The sequence below is a fragment of the Panthera tigris genome, chromosome B1, assembly GCF_018350195.1.
Source record: "Panthera tigris isolate Pti1 chromosome B1, P.tigris_Pti1_mat1.1, whole genome shotgun sequence".
Classification (NCBI taxonomy): domain Eukaryota; kingdom Metazoa; phylum Chordata; class Mammalia; order Carnivora; family Felidae; genus Panthera; species Panthera tigris.
Genome location: NC_056663.1, coordinates 58,606,506 through 58,630,413, shown reverse-complemented (window position 1 = coordinate 58,630,413; position 23,908 = coordinate 58,606,506). Strand labels below are relative to the sequence as shown.

Genomic DNA, 23,908 nt, shown 5'->3' with positions numbered 1-23,908 from the left:
TAGTAGCATGTAATATATGGCCTAGCAAGTGCCAGGGCATCCCAGTAAATACATTCTTATATTAACTTAATATTGGCTTATTTGAATGCAAACTTTGAAAAATTTCATCTTTGGTCTGTTTCATATCAGATTCACAATATTTTCCTTTTTCAGTTTTTGGATTTAAGTTTACAATAGTAACATGTAATATAGCAACTTTGTTATTTTTTTAGTCTTTAAAAAAAATTTTTTTTAAACGTATTTACTTTGAGAGAGAGAAAGAGAGAGCGACAGGGGAAAGGGCAGAGAGAGGGAGAGAGAATCCCAAGCAGACTCCTCGCCACCAGCACAGAACCCAATACGGGGCTTGAACTGATGAACCATGAGATCATGACTTGAGCCGGAACCAAGTGTGTGATGCTTAACCAACTGAGCCACACAGGCTCCCCTATTTGTTTATTTTATTTTTTTAATTTTTTTTTTTAATGTTTATTTATTTTTGAGACAAAGAGAGACAGATCATGAATGGGGGAGGGTCAGAGAGAGAGAGACACAGAATCCGAAGCAGGCTCCAGGCTCTGAGCTGTCAGCAGAGCCCGATGCAGGGCTCGAACTCAGGGACCGCGAGATCATGACCTGAGCTGAAGTGGGGCGCTTAACTGACTGAGCCACCCAGGCGCCCCTGTTTTTTTATTTTAAATATTTATTTTTGAGAGAGAGAGCAAGAGTGAGGGGGGTAGGGGCAGAGAGATTGGGGGACAGAGGATCCAAAGCAGGCTCTGCACTGCCAGCAGCAAGCCCAGTATGGGGCTTGAACCTAGGGACTGCCAGATCATGACCTGAGCCGAAGTCAGACTCTCAATCTACTGAGCCACCTAGGCGCCTCTGTAATACCTACGTTAAAGTGAAAAATCATTGAGATTTTATTTTTGGTGAAATACTGTGTTGAAAAGTATATAAGTCCTATTGTATTATGTGCTGATATTCCTACAAATAATGTTTAAAGGCATTAGCCATAGTATGCTATTTCTTGGGGATAAAGTAAACTGTTGTTTTGGTTTGTTTTGTTTTTACTTATTTTTTAAATTTTATTTAAATCCAAATTAGTTAACATATAGTGTAGTAATGTTTTCAGTAGAATGTAGTGATTCATCACTTATGTATAACACCCAGTGCTCATCCCAACAAATGTCTTCCTTAATGCCCATCACCCACTTAGCCCATCCCCCCACTTACCTCCCCTCCAACAACCCTGTTTGTTTTCTGTATTCAAGAGTCTCTTATGGTTTGCCTCCCTCTCTCTTTTTGTCTTATTTCTTCTTCTCTTCTCCTATGTTCATCTGTTTTGTTTCTTAAATTCCACATATGGAGATAAACTTTTTATGAGGAGTAAACAATTGTTTTCCTCCAAAATTTATTTTTCTCCTTATCTTGTAGTCCTGCAGTATTGATGAGGAGGGTAGTAAGACCATTTCTATTCAATCCGATTCCTTTCCCTCTCTTCTCCCAACCCCCAAAGGTGATAAATGATATTTTCATGAAGCTGTTGCTTTCATACTCCCCAGTTTTTAGTAAAGGACCCTAAGCTGCAAATGTCATGCCTTTGTTCCTTTGAGTCCTCTACAGCTTATCTCTTGGCCACTGCAAAAGGATTGTGAAAGATTTTAATTCTTGTGCCATTTGAAGAGGGAAGATATCTAGTCTAGGATTATTTCTTAAATCAGAATGGAAATGCAAATACTCAGTTTATAAGAGTTATCAAAACAAAGGAGCCTACAGAAAATATCCTTACAGTTAAGGAAAAGCCTACAGCTTTGTAAGAGTTTTTTAAAGAGTAGCAATCTCATCATTCCAAGTTTTGCTGTAGGCAATAGAATATTTGCCAGAATGGGCGAAGTATGTGGTCACACTTGGCTCTTGTATTTAAGTGTTTCAGCTTCTAATCTAGTACCATGGCCAAACCTACAATCACAGAAGAATTTCATTGTTCAGATTCCTATTCTTTAGGTTTTAATGGTAGCCAGCCAAAGAAAAGAAAAAGGTCAGAATTCTGGAATTTATATAGAAATTTAAAGGAAAACAAGGTTTTTAAAAGATAAAGTGGTCAAAGTTAAGAATTACTCATATTCCCACTGATTCTGTGGATATGTTTTTCAAAGTATTGTTACTGTCTTGAAACAGAATATTGTGATAGTAGATAATGTCAGTTTAAGGGAATAGATGTACTTTAGACATGCCATCAGAAACGTTTCACATGATGACTTTTAAAACATACCTTACATGTTTACCCATGTACATTTTCATAGAGTTTACAGTTTTGAATGAGAAAAATAGACCTGTCCGTGAGGCTTTGTATATATGTATAATACATAAGATAGGGGGTGCCTGGGTGGCTCAGTCAGTTGAGTGTCCGACTTTGGCTCAGGTCATGATCTCACAGTTCATGAGTTCAGGCTCCACATCGGGGTCTATGCTGATAGCTCAGAGCCTGGAGCCTGCTTCAGATTCTGTGTCTCCCAATCTCTCTGCCCCTGCTACGCTCATGCTCTCTGTCTCTCTCAAATAAATAAACATAAAAAAACTAAAAAATTATACTATACTATACTATACTATAATATAATATAATATAATATAATATAACATAATGTGGAGACTTGGTTAAGTTTCTGACTCTTGATTTCAAATCAGGTCATGATCTCACTGTTTGTGGGATCAAGCCCCGCATTAGGCTCTGCGCTGACAGCACAGAGCCTGCCTTGGGATTCTCTCTGCCTCTCCCTGTCTCTCTCTCCCTGTCTCTCTCTCTCTCAAAATAAATGAACATTTAAATATATACATATATTAAATTTAATTAATCAAATATATATATAAATTAATTAAATATATATAATATGTAATTTATATGTATTTATATGACATACTTTATGAAAGACAAAAAAAGAATGCTTGAGTAAGTGGTAAGCTATATACTATATCCAGGATTGGGAAAGACCAAGGTTGTTTTTTTTTATGTTTATTTATTTTTGAGAGAGAGGGCAAGTGGGGGAAGGGTGACAGAAGGGGACAGAGAGCCTGAAGCAGGCTCAGCCCAATGTGGAGCTTGGAACTCATGAACCGTGAGATCATGACCTGAGCCAAAGTTGAACAGTTAACCAGTTGAGCCACCCAGCACCCCAGGAAAACTCAAGATTTTGAAAGAACAATTTTCCCATAATTTATTTATAAACTATACTTTTGTGTCATTTCATCATTTTAAAATGTTTATTTATAGGTAGTATATTCACATAGTTCAAATTCAAGAAGATTAAAAAGTATACAGTGAAAAATCTCACTCACCCTTGACCTCATAGTTATCCATTTAACTCTCTGTAGGCAGCCATCTCTTTGGTTTCTTATGTACTCTGTAGATATTATTCTATACTTATATATATATCTTTTTAAACGAACTGTGTCATGCTATCCAATACATGTGTACTTTGTTTTTTTGTTTTTTGTTTTCACTAAGCAATGTTTTCTTAGACATCTACCCAAATGAGTATGTAAAGTTTCTTCATTCTATTCTTTTAAGCTACATAGTATTTCTTGAAGTAGATGTACCATGGGATACATCATGATTTCTAAAATCAGTTCCTCATTGATGGACATTTAAGACGTTTACAATTTTCTGCTATGATAGAAATTGCTCCCTCATATATTTGATAATCTCCTATTTTTGACTCTGTGCCTATGTGCAAATGGACAAAAATTACTAGAAGTAGAAAGTTGGATCAGAGAGTTAGGTGCATTTGTAATGTCATAAGATATTTTCCTATTGCACCAAGTAGTGATTATGCCATGTACTCCCACAAGCAGTGAATGACAGTTTGCTGTGTTAAAGTTTAGTTCAAATGGAGAGATTTCTTCCTGCATTTTTGTGTCAAGATTAAGTGAGGCTGGATGTTTTATAGATTTGTTTAAAATGAAGCATATTTAACATTTATGGTGTGAATAGTCTTTCCTATTTTCCAACTTGAGTCATAAAAATACACTTTTTCATTTCTATTTATGTAATAGGAGCTGTAAGTTTTACAGGGAGATTCTCAGTGTATGAAAGCCTAAATATCATTGACATCTTGAACACAGTAGTATGGTACGTGACACAGTGACAGACTCTTCCCTTAATTATACTCTCCTGTCCCCTCAAGATTTTTTCTGCGGAATAAAGCTTTGGCTTGCATACCTAGGAGAACTAATTCATTAAAGGTTTCCCCTTCCATAGCAATATTATCAACCTTAGAAACCTTAAAATACAGTTTACTCAACAATGTGCATTGCAAGCAAGCTTTTTGTTTATCTCTTTATAGTAGTTAAAATAAACTTTATACCTGCTTGGTTAGTTGAAATACCATTTTGTGGATTTAGAGACCTTTTTGCTTTCTACAGTCAATACAAGTGATGTAAGAATTCTAGATCCCTGGGGAGTGTTTTTGGACTCTATCACTACCAGGTTTCACATTGTCAAAAATGAAGGGGACAGCTCATGTACCTTTCTTTTTTGAGAAGTTTTGAGAAGTCAAGCCCTTGAGAGTATATTAACATGAATGGGAAAAATAAGACATAAAATTTGTGGGGAAAAAGGTGATTACTTACATTTGGACATTTTGTTAGAAAAGAACCATTTCCATTCTCCTGGAAGTGTAACTCTTTCCTGCATGCACACTTTAAGAAACTGTCTGAATCATATCAGAAAATGAAAACTATGATGATATTTTCTGCTTCAAAAGCCTTTGGATGGCATTCAAAAAATTGTTTTTTTCAAACAAAGGAAAACAAACCTAGCAGATGTCCTGACACTTTGTAAGTATTCAGTAAATGATGCTTGTTAAAATAGTTACTGTATTCACTTAAATGACAAATTTAAGTCAGGCTGAATGTTCACTAGCCTGTGCCTTGTTATTTCAAAGGAACATTCCAATAAATTAAAAAATAAATTAGGTTAATGACTTTTTCTAAAATTTTCTGAAACTTTTGTCATTAAATGATTTATTTAAACAGTCTATAGCATATTTTCATGCTATATTCATGATAGAATATTTGTTATTTTAAGGTATTTAAGTTTGATGAGTGGGCTTGGTTTTAACTCAGAATATCTGTCATATATGATAATAGTATTTATACTCCACCATTCACAGGTCATTAGTCAGAGGCTTCTATGGGTTAAGAGCAACCTAAAGAGCATTTTTCAAAAATCATTTACATCATTTGCAAATGGGATTTCTTCTTTTCCATGCCTTTATCATGTTTTTAAGGTGGGTTAGTAAGTATTAGCCATTAGAACTTCAGTTAGCGCCTTCCTACCTGAATGTGTCACAACACAGTTAAATAAGGCTTTAGAGGTCAGAAGGAGTAAAAAGAATTGTAGTATTTGTTTATGAATTCTGTATCTGCTTCTTAACTTGGGACTGATGCTTCTTATTTTGGCTTAAGTATTTTTGTAGCAAAATTCATGTTCAAAATATGTTTAGTATAGCAAATAGCATATTTGTGAACGTTTTGAATACATACTAACTCCAAATAGAAACATAAAGCTCTTTATTTTTGTATTCTCTCCATTTCATGAGTTTCCTTTTTCCTCCTGTGATCTCTGTTGTGCAGTTTTCTGTATCTTTACCCCTTCTTGTCTGGCACTTTCAAAAGTAGGAGTGGAAGTGGCAGCAAACAGAAGCACTTGAAGCAGAGCCACACTAGAGAGAGAAATGAGCAGAGCCCTTATAAATAAAACCAAAAAAAAAAAAAAAAATAAGTGCGTCCATTATGTGCATAATTGTAGTTTAAACCCACCTATTGATGTTCATACTTACCCAGAAAATGAAACTTTAACATTAGAAAAGAGAAAGAACTAGCTGATTCACAGAGGTTGGAGTATATGCAACATAGTCAGAATTAAGAGTGAAACTCACGTTAGCCCCACTTCTGCAGGATGAGTGACATTTTAACACAGGCAGGTGTTATTTGATGATGGCTTCCTTTTTTTTTTCCTTTTTTTTTTTATATATGAAATTTATTGTCAAATTGGTATCCATACAATACCCAGTGCTTGATGATGGCTTCCTATGATAAACTATGCTCTCATAATTTGTGCAGGTTTTAAAAACCATATTTCAAACATGCTTCCTTGTCCCCCAAAGTTAGAAAACGGCTTCAGCCCCAGTGAAGAAAATTGATGTACTAAAAATATTTTATTTACATGAAGATGATTTGTTATTGGTGTATTCTAATTCTGTCAAATATAAGAAATTACTAAATCAGTTTTCAGCTGATTCCTTTCTTGGGGTAGAAGATAGGAAAAAATGAAGGGACCAAAAGTCATGGGATACATTTATTTATTCTTTAAAGTCTCCCAGAAAGATTACCCCTAAACAAATTAAGTTTTGGTCTTCTCTATCTCTTTTCAGAAAGTGCTAGAAAAAAACAAGAAGGCATTGTGGGCAGTTCTCGTGTGTGTTTTGCGCAGCACACCCCATCTCTTCCGGCAGAAAGTCCTCGACCATTGAAGCTTCGGAGCATTCTTGACATGAGCCCTTTCACAGTGACAGATCACACCCCAATGGAGATAGTGGTGGATATTTTCCGAAAGCTGGGTCTGAGGCAATGCCTTGTAACTCACAATGGGTAAGTTTGGTGAAAGAAATCAGTTCGCTTACTGGAATTTATGATACTGTTTAGTGGAATTCAAATTCAGTTATTAGGAAGGACTGTAAGTCAGCTTCCGAGTGGGAAGGTCTATTTTTTTAGTGTGGTTATTATAAGTACAGGATCAGTATTGATCAAATTGACACTTACCAAGAATAAAAACATTGTCAACTGCCAGATCTTTGCCAAAACATAAAGTAGTATTTGTCAGGAACACTTCAGAGTTGGCAAAGAGGTTCTGAAACACCTCCAACATGCACACTGAGCTTAGAGTATTTCCTCTATTAGAGGAGGAGTGGACCTAACCTGTACGGAGTAGAGAAAAACCTGTTTTCTTTTTGTAAGTATTTCATTTTTTAATATAACTTTCTAGTTCAATAGAAACTTTCTAGATATTTTGCTGCTCGCTATTTTAGCCATTATTTTACTTATCATATAATGAGGGAAATGATATATAATTAAATTTGTAAATTAGCTCAAATCCTCCTTTGGCAAATATTTGTTTCCTCTTCTCTACCTTTTCCGTCCAGAAATCTTTTATATAAACTGCTAATGACAAACACTCATGTATTTAAAATGTGTAAGTTGATTAATTTATTTGTCCTTTCCACATGAACTACCAGTGTTTCTCCAGGGTAGGATATTGACAAGTTTTGCTTGGCAGATATCAAAGGGACACAGTGGGGATGGTATCTACGGGCTGCTCAGTGGACGCACTCCTGCTTCACTGCCTCTGCTCCCCTCTCCCCCTGCACCTGGGGTCTCTTTCCCCGCCTGCTCCCTCTCTCTAGTCCCCTTTGCTTCCATCACATTACTGTTCCTAGTTGAAATACTTAAGAACGTTGTTTTATCTGAAGGCTGATAACGGGAAGGCTAGAAGTGAGAAACAAAGGTACTCTTGATTATGCATAAGCCTGCACAGCCTGAAACTGGTTGAAATAGTAAACACTTTAGAGAATCACAGCAGGTTTTTTTAAAAAGAAAAATGGTTTGTACAAAATATGTGAGTGGCAAAACACATGACCCCTTTCTAAAGAAAGGAGGAAAAAAGAAAAGGAAGGAAATTTGTGTATCGAGCACCTTCTTTGTGTTTCTCATTTAACTTTGTATATCTCTGCAAAGTGGGCGGCAGCCTCCCTGACTTACAGTGTAGTCACTGAAGCTCAGAGGTTTCATAATATGCCCAGTCATGTGGGTGGTAAGTCATGGTTCAGGGAATCGAGTATCTTTCCAATTTTAGAACCCCATCTCTTGCTGCTGCTTTTACACTGTTAATGACCAGTAGAGTGTATCTTCTTTCTTTGTGATTTCTTAAACTACTACAATTTTCTTGAACAATACATTAGGCCATACTAGGTTAGGAATAGAAATATAAAGGTAGAGAATTAGATCCAAGTTCAGTGTTTTCACTATGCTAACCAATTAAAATCACTCTAAATAGTGGCTCAGTCGGCTAAGCATTTGACTCTTGATTTCAGCTCCGGTCACGATCTCACAGCTGTGAGATTGAGCCCCACATTGGGCTCTGCGCTGGGTGTGGCGCCTGCTTGGGATTCTCTCTCTCCTTCTCCCTCTGCCTCTTCCCTGCTTGTGCTCTCTCTCTCCCTCCCTCAAAAAAATCAAATCAAATCAAATCACTCTAAATAGTGTGAAATAAATTATATTGAAGGTACAAAACTCTTGATTAAAGGCAGGAAGTTTCAAATTATTAAATATCACAGATACTGATTGGAGAAGAGATATATGATAACTTTTAATGTTTAATAAAAAAATAATAGTACCAGGGCACCTGGGTGGCTCAGTCGGTTGGCTGTCCGACTTCGGCTCAGGTCATGATCTCACAGTTTGTGAGTTCGAGCCCCGCATCGGGCTCTGTGCTCAGAGCCTGGAGCCTGCTTTGAATTCTGTGTCTCATTCTCTCTCTGCCCCTACCCCACTTGTGCTGTCTCTCTGTGTCTCTCAAAAATAAATACAAAAATATAAAATAATAATAATAATAGTAGTACCAAACTTCATTGTTTAAAAACTTAATAAATACATGTTAAATGGGGTAGCTGTTTATGAATTTGTACTGCTTTGGGGACCCTTTTAATTATAAATGGCTCAGTTAGAAACTAAGCTGAGTTGTTACAATTTTTACTTGCTTCCAGTTATTCTCTTTGCCTGGCATGGTGTGTCCTTTTATGTGCTAACACATATAAATGTCATTCTCTAGTCATGATTACCTGTGATCACCAAGCTGGATGGGTCAGTTACCATATTTCCCTTTGCTGCTTAATTTCCAGATTTTTGGCAGCAGAAATATTACAAAGGAAAATACTTACAGTGTAAAACTTAAAAAATGGGGGTGGGGGAGGACAGCTAATTAAAATCTTACCTGATATTGCCTGTTTATAAGAAAGCTTTGGTGAGGGGGTAGCTTTTTCTAAAAGAATATGTTTAATTGCCTTGATTATAATTCCTTATTTCTGTACTTCAAGGAAAATAAGTCGATATATAGAGAGAGAAAGAAAGAGATCATTAGGAGTGGTAGCTCTTGGGTCTTTATTTTCTTTGCAGTATGTAAGGAAGGTAGAGCATTTTATTCTCACTTGAAGTTAAATGATTTAAACCTAGAAAAGAAACCATACCTTCTGTATTTTAGTGGATAGTGTGAAGATCCGGATAACTGTCCGCATCTTATAGTTCATATTGGGTCCACAGAGGTAGAAAGTAACTGTTTGGGGAAAGAGGTGCAACAAGTCCAGACTCGTAGATGCAAGTAGAAAATGAGAATAGAGAGATGAGGGGGAAGTGTGTCTGTGAATTTTAAAGATGTCAGTTACATATTTCCTGTATTTTATATTTTAATTAGCAGAATTTCTCAAAATCTTTTTAGTGTTGGTGGAACTAGCAGGATGTTAAATAAGCATTGCTTAGAAAGAGTTTTGTGACCATATAGGTTTGGAAGTTACTGGATTAAATACAGTTGAGGTTTCTTTATTGTGGAATACCTCAAAACTTATAATGTTGATATTATTTGAATCTCAGGGATAATAGGAAATATAGTTTTCCAAACTTGTTTGAACATGCAGTTTTTGGTTGTTTTTTTTCTTTTTTTCTTTTTTAATGGAGGAAAGAGGGCCAAACTCCTTGGACTGGTGCTTTTTGGAACATATTTTGGGAAAATGTTGGGTCATGCTCTGTTATACTTACGTCATTGCTTATTAGCCCCACAGGGAAATAGCAAATTATGTAAGTTATATTTTGCATTGAGTTTCTTTATACTTCCGGAAATTAATAAAGTAGCAGTGAACCTGGCCTTATTCTCAAATCACTCTTCTTCATTGGAAAGGAAATACACGTTTGTCCTCCTTTTTTAGGGCCGTTACTTTGTAATATAGAGATTACTTTGTAAATCTCTAAATTTGCCATTTGGTCCTTCATAAATTTGTAACTTTCCTCATTTTGTATCTTGTGATTTGGTGGAGCTTACTAATATACTAACTGAAATTAATCACTGTATATAATTGGATAGAAAAGAATGAGTAAGAATTAAACTGAAACTATTTAATTGTCAACTATTTATTTCCTGACTCCAGCTATAAATTAAAATGAATTGATGTGTTTTTTTGTTTTTTATTTTCCCTCACACACTTAGAGAAGAACATCTATTGAGTGATTAAGTGCTTCTTTTATGTATCCATTTTTTATTTCATGAGTGCATTTTCTAAGCCTTTTTGGAGGGAGAATTTGTTCCCATGCTCGGAGAACTTTGCAATTTATCTTTGTTCTTAAGTCAGTACATTATTTTAAATAATGAGAAAGCATTAGCAGAAACTCTATTTCTGCCTTTCCCAATCTCTGCTCTTCCTGCTTACCCACCCCCACACCCAGGCATCATCTTTAATAACTGTTTCATAACTGACACATCTCTAGTCCCAGACTACTTTGACTAAGTGAAATACCCTGGTGACATTCTTGAAGAAGTCAGAATGTTCAAGGGCAGTTGAATAGTAAAGTTGACTTAACTAGATCCTCAGGGAAATGTCTAGTTACCCTGAAGGGCATTCTGGATGGGCTTCCAGAATTTCATGACTAAAGCTTTCTAAGGTTTTTGACATTCATTATCTATGTTGCCATATATTGTAGTAGAATTCATTGGCTTCCACTCTAAAACCAGTAACCAGGATTTTGTTCTAATAAATTGAATTATTTACAAGTATCCTTGTGAGAATTTATGTCCATCATTTTGCTTGTAGGTTAACTGAGAAATAATCATTTAGAAAATGAAGTGCATAATGTAAAAGTCATCTTGACCCCTAATCATAAACACATCTTACTAGTTTATTTTAGGAAGTGGCTTTCAGCAGGTCCTGAAAATTGTTTTTTTTTAATATTGGTTGGCATTTTTTAAGTGCACAATGCCATCAATTTTAATATGAAATAATAGTAAGATCCAAGCGATTTCTTAGTTCTTCATAGACAATTAAGGCTAAGCCTCTACCTTTTCACTGCTGAGGTAGATCCAAATCATAGCTGCCGCATTGTTAACTTTTTAGCAATTAGAAAAATACTTTCCTCTAAAGAAGGAACACTGAAAATGAAACTAAATTTTAGAGGTTTATAGCTGTGTATTATTACTGTTTCTTTTTTGCTTTTCTTTATAGTCGTCTTCATTGTGAACTTTTATAGGGTTGCTTTTTAATTTAAAAAGGAAAACAACCCACCAATATTTAAAAATAGTATCATGTCTCTTATGAAAGTCAGAATTTGTGCAAATGGGACCTGGGATTTCAAATCATTTTTGTTTTTATTTTTCTAAAGTTCATTAAAAGCATTCTTATGGTTCATGTTTTTATTTTTTCTCTCATTCTTTATCATTATGATTGGAACCTTTTTTACTTTGATTTCTCACAGTTATTAGCATAACATGATCTGTTTCAGGATTGTCTTGGGGATCATCACAAAGAAGAACATATTAGAGCATCTCGAGCAACTAAAGCAGCACGTCGAACCCTTGGTGATTAGATATATCAGATCTCCTCATTAGATACCTTAGAAGTCAGGAAGCATGAAACTTGTGAACTGTTCAGTTCTCTCTTTCCCAGATACCTGCTGAACTAAAAAAATCCTACATGCTGCCAGTTAACATTTCTATCTCGTAAACTATGTCTGTAAGATAAATTTAGATATTTGTAAAATTCCATTCACAGGAAGTAAGCAAAAGTTACCATCTCTCATCAAAATCATTGGTTGCAATTTAAGAACTGTAAACAGTTTGGTAGTTAAATGAGTAAATGTCATTGGACATTCTTAAACACAAGTCTGTCTACCTTAGTGGATACACCGGTCTCAGAAGATGCCTGACTGGTTAAAAATGTCTGCCCCACCAAACCCACCGAACCCTTTTTCTTTTTTTATGTTTCCTAATCTTGTGGTAGTCTTGTGGTAAATCTAAGCTCGTAAATGATTGTTAACGGAGCTTAGCAATGTTACAATTGCTGAATGTTAAACAGATTTTTTTTATGGGCACACTAACTAGAGTGTAATGTTGTATATATTTGTGATCTTGGCATTAATTCTTCTTCTGCTACACCTTGCATACCCTCACAATCAAGAATGTGTGTCCTGCCATTTCATTAGTAACCTGTACCTAGTTTATGTGTGTGCCCCTTTTGTATGATGTTTCCAGAATGCTGTGAGCAGCTCTTGGGGTCAAATGCATTTGTTTTAACCGGGTTTATGTCCTAGTGGTTTCATGACTAAAGATAAAGTTTGAATTATCTTAATCATATAACCTAAAAAATCGTCTGGCTTTAGCTATTAATGCCTGAAATTATTTTGCCCTGCAATTGTCATACCTATATAAAACCTGTCCCAGTTTGCTTAAGTACACAACTGATTATGTATTCCTGTTGTATGCTAATATTTCACAAGTGTTTCATGCATCCTTTTTTAAAAAACTACTAACCAGAATAATAAATAGCTACTCATTCATTCTGCTTTCTGCTTCACCTATAATAATCTTTTAGGACTGCTTCTTGATTTTTCACCTATCTTTTAATGTGAGCATTAACAACCAAGACTTTCATAAAAGCACTGTATCTTAACTTTTTTGGCCAAAATCAAAAGAGGAAAACATTGACGTGTGTACTAGAAACTTGGGTTGTCTTATAGATTTATTCTTGGGGCTCTGAAGTTTGGGATTAGAGTTCTTTGTTGACCATTTTATATGCATTTTATCTCAATTGTATGTGCTTTCATGAAGATTCTGCATACAACTGGGCAATCTTTACATTATTTTTTAAAGTTGATTAAGTTTGGTTTTAAAACCGTGGAATATTGAGATTTGGTCATCAGACATTTTACTGCTTTCTTGATGTCATGGGAATTAATTTTCCTTCTCAAATGGGATCAGTGTCATCTCTTATTTTATACGTCCTCCCATTTTTTTGTTACTTTTTTGTTGGCATACATTAATCAGAATACCTCTACTTCAGTGAGGCATGCAGTCCTCAGAGTCTCAGTGGAAAGGACATTGTCTTATTAGTGACCATAATACTTTTATATCAAAGGATGGTTGCTGGCTAATTTAATTATCTTTACCAGTAAAACACTTTCTGAAAATTCAAAATCACGATGCTTGCTTTGCTCTGTTCCTGTCAATAAAAAGTGTTAGCTATAGATTTAGCTCTTCTTTTCTTTTCCCTTTTATTTAGCACTCTTCTGCTTATTCCTTTCAGGCGCCTCCTTGGCATTATAACAAAAAAAGATATCCTCCGTCATATGGCCCAGACGGCAAACCAAGACCCCGCTTCAATAATGTTCAACTGAATTCTATAGATGAGGAGAGAGAGGAAACAGAAGAGGAAGTTCATTTGTTGAATAGCACAACTCTTTAACCTGAAGGAGTCGTCTACTTTTTTTTCCTCCTTTAAAAAAAAAAAAAAAAGGAAAATGTAAAACCCAGGCTTTTGCAACATGGTTTGCAAATAATGCTGGTGGCATGGAGGAGTTGTTTGGGGAGGGAAAGGAGAGAGAGAAGGAGACGAGTGAGGTATTTCCCCATCTAACCAAGAGCAGCAAATCATCTCCTGTGGTTCTGCACTGGATGCATTCAGCTGAGGACGTGCCGTGATAGTGCAGGCTTGAGCCTCAACGGAGAGGACGCCGCAGTCCTGGAGCACCTGGCCGGTTACTCCAACATTTTGCAAAGACGCATTATCAGTCCCTATTCTGGAGGGATTATTTGAATTGAGCCATCTATAAGACTGCAGGGTCTTGCCCTTTTGTATCAAAACTGTTCTGTTTAATTCATGACTTATATAGTTAAGCATTATCTTTCTACATTCCAGAAGAGCTTTTATTTCTCTCTCTGTCTCTCTCTCTCCCTCTCTCTTTCTCTCTTGAGCTGCAACAAAACCTCTTTAAATTGGTGTACCCTTTTGAAACAGTCCTTTCTCATATTGAGATGTACTGTGATTTTACTGAAGTTTCATCGCAAGAAGGGAGTGTTTCTTGTGCCATTAACCATGTAGTGTGTACCATCGCTGAATGCTTGGAGCTGTCTCATGTACCACAACAAAGGCTAATCAAACAGGTAAAATCTCGAATGAAGTGTGAACAAAAGCTCTCAGCTTGTGTGCATTGTGGTTCAGAATCAACAACAATGAAACTTGACTTGTTAAGGATAAACAGTTTTCTTTTTGTTTTTTTTCCTGCTCAGACTTTATGGATAATGTGACCTGGTCTTATGCAAATTTTCTATTCTAAAACTACTATAATATACAAGTACTGTTCAGCATAAAGAAACAAAATGCTGCTGCTTTGACAGTAAAGAGAAGGAAGTATTCTGTTTAGCTGTATCTGGAATTAATTGCATGTTTAAACACTGGAATTTTTTTTTTTCTTGAAATTAGATCATTTTTCTTTCCTCAAGATATTTTATTGCTGACACTGAAGAAGAAATGTAATTCATAACTTGCACTAAATGTATATTTCTTTTCTTAAAAATTTACCATTCTTATTTATATTTTTATGGATTAAAATTTATAAAATACAGATCAGTTAATATCGCGCTTAAATAATTTTACCTTTTTAATGTGATTTTTATAGACTAATTCAGACTTACAAATATGGAGTTATGAACAAAGTTTACAATGGGAACAAGGGTTTAAAAAGAGGTTGTGGTTATTTGTCTATGATTCAATGTGTACATAAACCTTTTTCTGATCTTTCACTGCCATCCTCTGGATTATGTCTTCTGACCTGTATACATTTTGACTCATTAACTAGAAAGTTAAAATATGACAAATCACTTTGCAGATTAAAACCAAAAGTTAAATGGTATTAACCTTTTTTAAGAAAAAAAAATTGAAAACCACTGCAAAGGTAGCAGTTAAAATTTTAATATGAACATAACCTTTGAGTCTTTGGGTTTGTCACATCCATCAGTGAGTATTGTTTTGAATATCCACAGTGCAGAGTTTTGCAGGATGCGTTGAAAATGTCCTAGGGTGTGTCTGGGATTTTTGTTTTTGGAAATGTCTGTCTTGATCATGGTCTTAATTCACTATCAGCAAAGGAGGTTTACTTGTAGGACTGGCCTAAATATTCTGGGCTTACGCATTTTTGGTAGGAAATGAATTTTTGCAGACAGACATTTTCTGAAACATAACTGGCAATAAGCCGTTTTTACATTTTGGAAGTGATTCTTCACTTCCTAGTTCTTAAAAATAATGTATCTATAAGATCTTGAAGCTTTATTAGATCATGAAGCCATATTAGAATGACAGTTGAAAGTTGAGCAACATTTTAGGAATTTCATGGAATATTCTTAGTTTTGCTATCTGCCTAAAATCAGTATTTTGAATTTTAGTTTATTTCCTCCCTTTGGCAAACTTCAAGCTTTCTTAATGATCCCTTCATTTGGCCATCCAGAGTGAAATCTTTTCTAAACAATACTTCTGTGTATCTTACCCGTGTATCTTGTCCTAAGTGTATCTGCAGTGTGAACTCCTCAGTATTGGCTATTGAATAGGTTCTCTTGAGTTATAAGCCTTCAAAGGAGAAACTAGTTTCTTTGCAGATAGCTTCATAACATCAGACCTCACATGGATTTTATTTTCCATGAGTCCTTTTTGATTTCAGGTCCTTCTTTCATTGCCCATCCTGCTTCACAGACTGACATTTCAGGGTGGATATTCAAGGTGGATATTAATTTTCTTCTCGGTATATTTCTATCCCTTGATGTGTCTTACTGCTAAAATACAGGAAAAGTGTTATATCTTTAATGCATTCAGTGGTTTTCTTGGGTAATACTATCTATTCCACTTTTCTTTTTGATACGTTGAGGTGTGTCTGCTTTTCAACCAAATGATGAAATACTAGAGACCATGAAATATATGTGCCTGGCTAATTGGCAAATTAATTGACCAATATAATCAGTGGAGCGCCTTATTGGAGTACCCTTTTTCAGAAGGTATGATGAGAATGGGCAAGGGTGTCAGCATCTCTTATTAATAATTGTTTTCAGTTTTGGTTCATGAAGAATGCTTAGTTTGTTAATCTGTGATGTTGCCTAGAGCTGTATTTATCTGTTTTTATTTATACTAGTGTAGTAAAGCTGCATATCATTACAGTAAAAATGATTACTGTGATGAGTTAATCAGAAAAATCTATTAAAATCTATATGACAATGTGTGGTTTGGCCTTTAATTATATCTCTAACAGTCCTCGCACTTGACTGCTGCTCTATGCAGTGCAGGCCAATATGCCTGGGGCACGCAGCCTCCGAGGGGTGGTAAATAAGATGTGTCTCTCAGGTTACAAAGCCACTTCTATACTTTGCAGGCAAGGAGCAACGAGAGAATAGATGTTGCCTTGAGTAACAGGATGTACATACTTCCAGCACTAGAATAGAGCCTCCGCTTGTCAGCGAGAAGTCGCAGGTTTACCACAAGGTTTCACTTCAGTTTATTTTCAAAAAGAAAAATTATGCTGTTAGCATATAGATAAAACATGTAAATGATTTAAATGTTTTGAAAATATTACTCTGTAAATTTGCTAAGAGAACTGCCTGAAAGGAGGTGGTAACATTTGAATTCCTAAAAGATTTTAGTAGTCCAATATGAAACTCTTAGTAAAAAGTCAAACACTTGCTAAAAAGTCCAGGATAGATTTTTTTTATCATTCATTTTATTTGATCATTCGCTACTTTTTTTTTTAATGTTCATTTATTTTTGAGAGAGAGAGAATACGAGTTGGGGTGGGGGCAGAGAAAGAGGGAGACACGGAATCTGAAGCAGGCTCCAGGCTCTGAGCTGTCAGCATGGAGCGTGATGCAGAGCTCAAACTCAAGAGCCATGAGATCATGACCTGAGCTGAAATCAGACACTTAACCAACTGAGCCACACAGACACCCCCCTCCCCTGCCCACTGCTTTTTAAAAAAGTACTTACTGTATGATAGATGCTGTGCTATCATTCATTGAAGCTTACATTCCATTAGGGGAAGAAACATGTATGGTATGTCAGATGGTGATAAATATCACAAGTTAATTAGTTCAGCAATTTTTTTTTTTTTTTTTGGTGTGCCCCTCACCATTATAGGCATACATAAATCAGGCAAAAATTCCCATTCTAATGGAGAAAAGTAATGGGGAAGATGCTATTTTTATAGAGGCCCTCAGGGATAAGGTGACATTTGAGCAGAATCCTAAAGAAAGTGAGGGAATGATACATTTATCTGTAAGAAAAATGTTCCAAAAAGAAGAAATAGTATATGCAAACATCCTGAGGTAGGGTATGCCTGACAGTTATAGGGAATACCAAGTAGGTCGCTGGCTGGAGTGGGGAGTGGGGTGGGAAATGAGGAAAGAGGTTGGGGGTGTAGGAATTTGACTTAATTATGAATAAAATGGTAAGTCAGCGAGGCAGAAAAATGACATGATCTGACTTAACATGATCTCTGGCTGCTTTGTTGGGGATAGACTATATTGGGTAGGGGTGGGAGCAGGAAGACCAATTAGAAGGCTCTCGGAATAATCAAGGTAAGATATAGAGGCTTGAACCTGACTGGAACTGGTGGAGGTCATTGAAGTGGCTGGTTTCTAGACATTTTGGAGGTGGGCAGGATTTGCTAATGGATTGAGTGTGGAGTGATACATGAGGAGTAAAGGGTGTTTCCAAGGCTTTTGGCCTGAGTAACTGCAGAAGAATGAGCACTGACTGAATTGGTAAGGACGTTAGGAAGAATAGATTTGAGGTTGTAAGGAATTTTGGTTTTAGACATGAAATTTTAAGTCTTTTCGACTTCCAAGTGGGGATGTCAAATAGGCAGTTGTATACATGAGATTCAAGTTCTGGAAGAAAGGTCCAGCCTGAGAGACCTAAGAAAATGTGGGAGGTATCATCATCCTGAGTCAGGATGAAATCACTTGGGATTAAGTGGCCAGGGAGGGACTGAGCATTGACATAACGTGTATATTTAGATTTGAGGACATGAGGGGCCAGCAAAAGAGGGAGCAGCCAATGAGGTAGGGTGAAGAGGGGTGCCTTTAAGAGAAAGGTATTCCCCTCAAGGCAAGTGAGTAATAGTTTCAAGGAGAATCAAGCTTTTGGTTGTTGCTGATCAGTGAAGTAAATGGGGACTGATAGTTGCCCAGTGTGGAGATAATGGACAACTTTTACCAAAGCAGGTTCAGTGAGATCAGGCAATAGTCTGATGGGAATGGGTTTAACAGAATTGAAAGCAATTGAAGGCAGCTTCTCCCAACTCTTCTGGAGTTTTTGAAAAACAGGATGTGTGATAGAGTTTTTAAGATGCAGGATATTATAACTTGTGTTGTTTATGGGAATGTTTGGGAGGGAAAATTGATTAAGGAGAGGTCCTTGAGTAGGCAGGAGGGGATGGCATCTTGTGCACATAGTGGGGACACTGAGCACCATTCGTAGCAATGTGGAAAAGGCAGAGTATATTGGGTAGTTGGTAGTGTGGTGAGATTTTGTGGAAGTTTGTTTTTTCTCAAGTAAACCGAGGGCTGGGAGGTGGTGTGTGTTTGAGAGAAGATGCAAAAGTAGGGGTATCAATGGGCAGCAGCATGACCAACTTGAGGTTAAAAGGAGGCCCATTATCATGGTATTTTTTCCCCTAACCCCCGGATACTGAGCAGAAGTAGGAGTAGGCGGCTTTTTATCAAGCTTCAGTTCGGAACATAAGTACAACTAAAGAGAGGGGGCAGTGGAGTAGATGTGGGAGTATGATAATGGAGAGTGGAATATAAGGGCTGGGTGAAGAGGGAAGCAAGAATATGAAGTGAACAGTGAAAAAGGCTGTTAGATTGGTGAATTGTTGTAGGTTGTGGTGGGGTTGGAAAATGGTTGGAGCTGGGGACTGGAGGAAGAGATGAAAAGATGGGTGCTTGATGTCTTGGACAGTAGGATTCTTGAGGTTGATTATGGGGGGTTATTGGTGCTGACAAGGGCTAGGGTGTGACTTTAGAGTTGATGGCTAAAGTGGGGCACTGTCTAGATCAGGGGTCAGCAAATTTTCTTATGTGAAGTGCCAGATAGTAAATATTTTAGGCTCTGGGTCTTACAGTCTCTCTGCTGCAACCACTCTGCTATTGTAGGCCCACATAATATGCAAATGAGCGGGTGTGGCTGTTTCTCCATAAAATTTTATTTACAAAAATGGGCCAGATTTGGCCCTCAGCCCCAGTTTGTTGACCCCTGTTCTAGGTCACCGAATAAACTATGAGATTTAGGTTATCGGAAGGATCATCTGCATAGATACTGGGTATTTGTCATTGTGAGCACACAGTTTGTAGCACTACCTTGGATAAAGTTTTAGAGCTTTTACTGATTTCCTTGGGTGTATCTTTCTACATATATTTGAGAGGTCATCTAGAAGGTTATTAATAAGCTCCAGGAGCGAACTTAGCTAAATTTGAGTTGGATAGTGATTTTCTGTTAAATTCTTACTGGGTCAAGGGGCTTCATTCATGAGTAAAGGCACTTAGAATGTATGGGTTCTCAGAGAAAAGTAGGCAGCATTTAGAAGCTACCAGAGCTGTTGGATGGCCACATCCCAGGAGGATAAAAATATTTAGCAAACTAGGTCTCAGCGGACTGTGCTCCAGTGAGAGAAAAAGGTTCGGTATTGTATTGTAAGGAGCTTACTCTTCAATGAAAAATTGTTCAATAGTTGGAAGGTCAGTACCTCCTGAAATGTTTCCAGCCCTCTGATACAAGTTGGGAATTTGAGACTATAAATCCACAACTATAGTATCCAAATTATAACGGCCATATTCTTGGCATTGGTTTCCAATTCAATCTTGGCTGTTGCACCCAGCTTTCTGAAAATACACATTCATGTTAGGTCTGTGTAAGGAATGGATGAAAAGCTGATCTTTTTTTGGTCCCCCTTCATTCTAATTTGTTCCTTGATAAGAAATCCTGTTTGAATCCGTATTATTGATCACAAGAACGCATATTTTTAAAAAGCTAAACTGTATGAAACTATAGGATCAAGAAATGGCAAAATTTAAGGAATCTAGTATTTCAAGCCAGGCAGATTGGTTTGATATAAGGTATTTGAATTTATTTGAATAATCAGTATTTAAAAGATTTAACTATTTTTAAATACTGTCCCCAATATTAAGTATCTTAGAAACTAAAGAAATCTGAAGGAAAAAGCTCAAGAGCTTCTAAAATGTTCGATTAAGACCAAATGTGATTCGGTCTTTTCTAATCAAAGTATGTGTGAGCTAATGTAATCTTTTTAATATAAACCAGCTAACAGTTTAGATGGGTCCAGGACCTACAGATTCTTATGAAGCTGAAATGTGGCCGTTCTTTAAAACCTCTTGATACTTCCCCATCAGAACTATATAAAAGTTCTGGTACAGTAATGTAAGGGAAGATAAAAAGATCTTTCCAGTTTGGCGAAGTAAGCTGTTACATAAAATGTCTCTAAGAAAGCATCTTAATAGCCTACAAAGGCAGCATGTGGGCCATGGGAAGAGCAGATACTAGGTATAGGCTGTAGTAGAGATTTTTGACCGAAGACATTCTGTTGTCTGAGAATTCTTAAGGGCATCTCAAAGTAGTTTCCCAAGTCTTGCTAGTGTGATTTTTATCTGGCATCCAGCAGTATGGAATAAGGTCATTTTATTCAACAAATACATATATATTCAAAGGTTTGCATTACTGAGGGAAATATATACTGATAAAATGTATGTTCTTAAAAAGCTTATAGCCTAAATGGGAAGATGAGACAAGCTACTCATATTAAAAATCCTGGCTGAAAGTGCTTATAATTATCTCATGCTTCAGATGAAAAAGAGTTAAGGATCTCAAGTTATTTTAAGGAGGCAGCTGACAGAGTAAGTGAATTTGGAGACTGGCTGTTCAACAAAAGTTCTTTGGGTAAGTCAAGTCAATCTTCTGCAAAATGTGGGGGTTATTTGAGGACCTAAGGGCTTTCTTACCTTTAACTTCCTAAGAAGGGGGAAAAGTTTATGCTCTTCAGCTCAATCCCCGGTTTGCTATTTTACATTTCATGGTTTGCTATTTTTAAGGTGAAGGACATTTTTTCAGGTTTAAAGAGGATGTGAATCTGATAAAACACAGTTGTATCCAGATTTGTACTAGAAATCCACTGACAGAATTTGTAGAAAACCTTAAAATCTAAATTAATGGTCTAGTGATTAGTATACTATACTGTGTATCAATATTCTCTGCTATATTGATTAGTAAATACAGTGAGTCCAAGAACCGCTTTACAGAATATACCTAATAGGTACCCAGACTACATATGAATCACTTGGATGAATCACTGTTAAAATGCAGCTGTGGTACGTCTGGGGTCAGGTACCTTCCAAATTTGCTTTTCCTGTGTCCTCCCCACCACCCCACCCTCCTTTTTTTTAAGAAAGAGGGAGGAAGGGAGGAAGACAGAATCTTAAGCAGTGCTGAGCCTGATGCACGGCTTGATCCCACAATCCTGGGATCATGACCTGAGCTGAAATCAAGAGTTGGATGCTCGACTGAGCCACCCAGGCACCCCCATAAATGCAGTACTTAAAGCTATGGCTATTAATTCTAGTCTGAGAAATAAATTTTTAGTGCCCACATGTTAAAGGCAGTAGACAGTGACTTCCTGTGACATGTCAGAGGACAACCTTGGTTGCCTTTCACATGTAATTAGGGCATCACCATTTAGATGACTGACCGTCTTACAGCACAAGAAAGAAACCAGCTAGAACTTTATACAAGTTTTTAGTAAATATTTCCATCAATTTATTTTCTGTATTCCTTAAAAACAAAAAATTCACAAGTTTAACACTTATGCTTTAAAATATTGTACACCAAAAGAAAGCCAATTCTCATTCATGCTGCAAGTTGGTCTATGTTCTCTTTACTTCTGTTTGCCAGATGATCTTCAATAATTTCTGCAAAGAGATTCCTCTTCAACAGATTATATGCAAGAGGTAAAAGCTGGCCAGCAACTTTATGAAAATACTGAAAAACAAAAGAACATAACATTAAGCAAGAATATAGCAGATGCCCTACTGAGTAGCAAAACAAGCCCTGCAAAAGCTCGTTTAACAAAGCATACTCTCCCGTTGTTTTAGCTACTTTCTCAGTTGACTAGGAACAGTAAAATGACACAGGCACTTAGCATTCTGTCCAAGAGGCAGTCTTGTAGTTCTAAAAGACTGATGGCACATCTTGAAGACAATTCAGAAGAAATCTAAAAATTGTAAGTTTCCTTATTCCCTTAGATAAACCTTAGTAAGGTTTATCATCCTTTTTACTTCCCCCAACTATAAGCTCAAATGCTTTTCCCTGCTGTAGTGTATCCCGACCAGTTAAGATTTTAAATCATTATTTTCCCTTAGTTGATACTATAAGAATAGGTATGCTGGATTTGAGTTTTCAAATCTCACTTATTCCCTCCCTTTTATCTTCAAATTCTCTCTCCTCCACACACCATGGAACCCTGCTCCACCCCTTACGTCACTGCCTTAGGTTTATCAAGTGACTTGACTACTGCTATTACATATACACACACTTGAAGAGAAACTGGCACTGCTTTTATTAACATTTAACACTTACTCTATGCTAAGTACTGTGCCAAACCTGTTCACATGTTCTTCAGGTCTCACAACCATTTTCAATTACAGTGATTCATGCTTGTTGGGAGGCCTGGCATTATTGTGATTGGCTAAAGACTATGATTCTGGCTGTTAAACATTTTATTTTTACTAATAACCATATGTAAGGTAGGCAGAGAAATACAGTAATATGGTTTAGAGCAGAGTTCTCAAAATAGACTCCCTTGCCCAGTGGATCAGCTTAACCTGGTAACTGGTCAGAAGTCCAAATTCAGAAGACTCACCCAATAACTCAATCAAAACTGGTGGGGGAGGAGGAGGGCAGTACACCCATCTGTGTTTGAACAGGCCCTCCAGGTGGTTGTGATATGTGAAGTTACAGAGCTGCTCGTTTAGTCTTGGTCTTTACAGCTGTCTACAGAACAGCTTGGTAGGTGACACGGCAGGTTAAATGAGGAAGGTCTGTGCATGTGTGCAGGCATTTTATAGCTAAGGGACACAGATAGGACAGTGTTGGAAAAACTGCCCAGTCTTACACAGCTACTAGGTGGGGAAGATGTGATTTAAAACCAAACAGTTTAGCCCCAGAAATAGGTTACAGCCTCTACACCTTTAGGCAGCTATGGCGAATAAACACTGTGTTAACTGTTAAGTAGGTTTTTCCTATTGAATAAGCAAAGTTCATGATTAAAAAAAACAAAAAACAAAAAACCCCTCCTGTTTTAAATAATTTCATTTAAAGCCTATTTTAAGACACAGTAGCCCCCCACCCTGCCCCCGTTATTCACAAGGGTTAGGTTTCAAGACCCCCAGTGGATGCCTAAAACTATAAACCCTATATATTCTATGTTTTTCCATAAATTAGGCATGGTAAGAGATTAACAAGAATAAAATAGCTTCTATTAGGATATATGGTTATAATTCTATATGAATCTGGTAACTTTCAAAATACTGTACTAATCCTCCTTATGATGATGTGACATGATAAAATGCCAACATAAGATGCAGTGAGGTGAATGATGTAGGCATTGTGATGTGATATGTATCACTATATAGCGATATAGTGTTAGGCTACTACTGCCCTTCTGATAATATCTCAGGAGGATCATCTGCTTCTGGTCCACAGTTGACTGTGGGTAACTGAAACTGCCAAAA

The 23,908-nt window shown here is 36.7% G+C and overlaps 2 protein-coding genes across 12 annotated transcripts in view; one reads left to right on the top strand and one right to left on the bottom strand.

Annotated features, from left to right (window-relative positions):
* CLCN3 (chloride voltage-gated channel 3) overlaps positions 1-14,328 on the top strand; it is a 94,321-nt gene extending 79,993 nt beyond the window's left edge. For 7 of the 11 annotated variants that reach the window (XM_042983637.1, XM_007097160.3, XM_007097162.3 and 4 more), the window contains 3 exons: positions 6,414-6,630; positions 11,578-11,653; positions 13,377-14,328. In XM_042983637.1, the coding sequence (XP_042839571.1) occupies positions 6,414-6,630; positions 11,578-11,653; positions 13,377-13,535 (452 nt within the window). In that variant the 3' untranslated portion in view covers positions 13,536-14,328. Of the gene's footprint in view, positions 1-4,032; positions 4,109-5,150; positions 5,246-6,413; positions 6,631-11,577; positions 11,654-13,376 lie in introns of those variants that run through there. The other 4 variants (XM_007097161.3, XM_007097163.2, XM_042983643.1 and 1 more) reach the window with 3 other exon arrangements.
* Positions 14,329-21,943: 7,615 nt separating this feature from the next.
* LOC102951477 (histone PARylation factor 1) overlaps positions 21,944-23,908 on the bottom strand; it is a 29,388-nt gene continuing 27,423 nt past the window's right edge. The window contains exon 8 of the mRNA XM_042983636.1: positions 21,944-22,157. Within this exon, the coding sequence (XP_042839570.1) occupies positions 22,026-22,157 (132 nt within the window). The 3' untranslated portion in view covers positions 21,944-22,025. The remainder of the gene's footprint in view (positions 22,158-23,908) is intronic.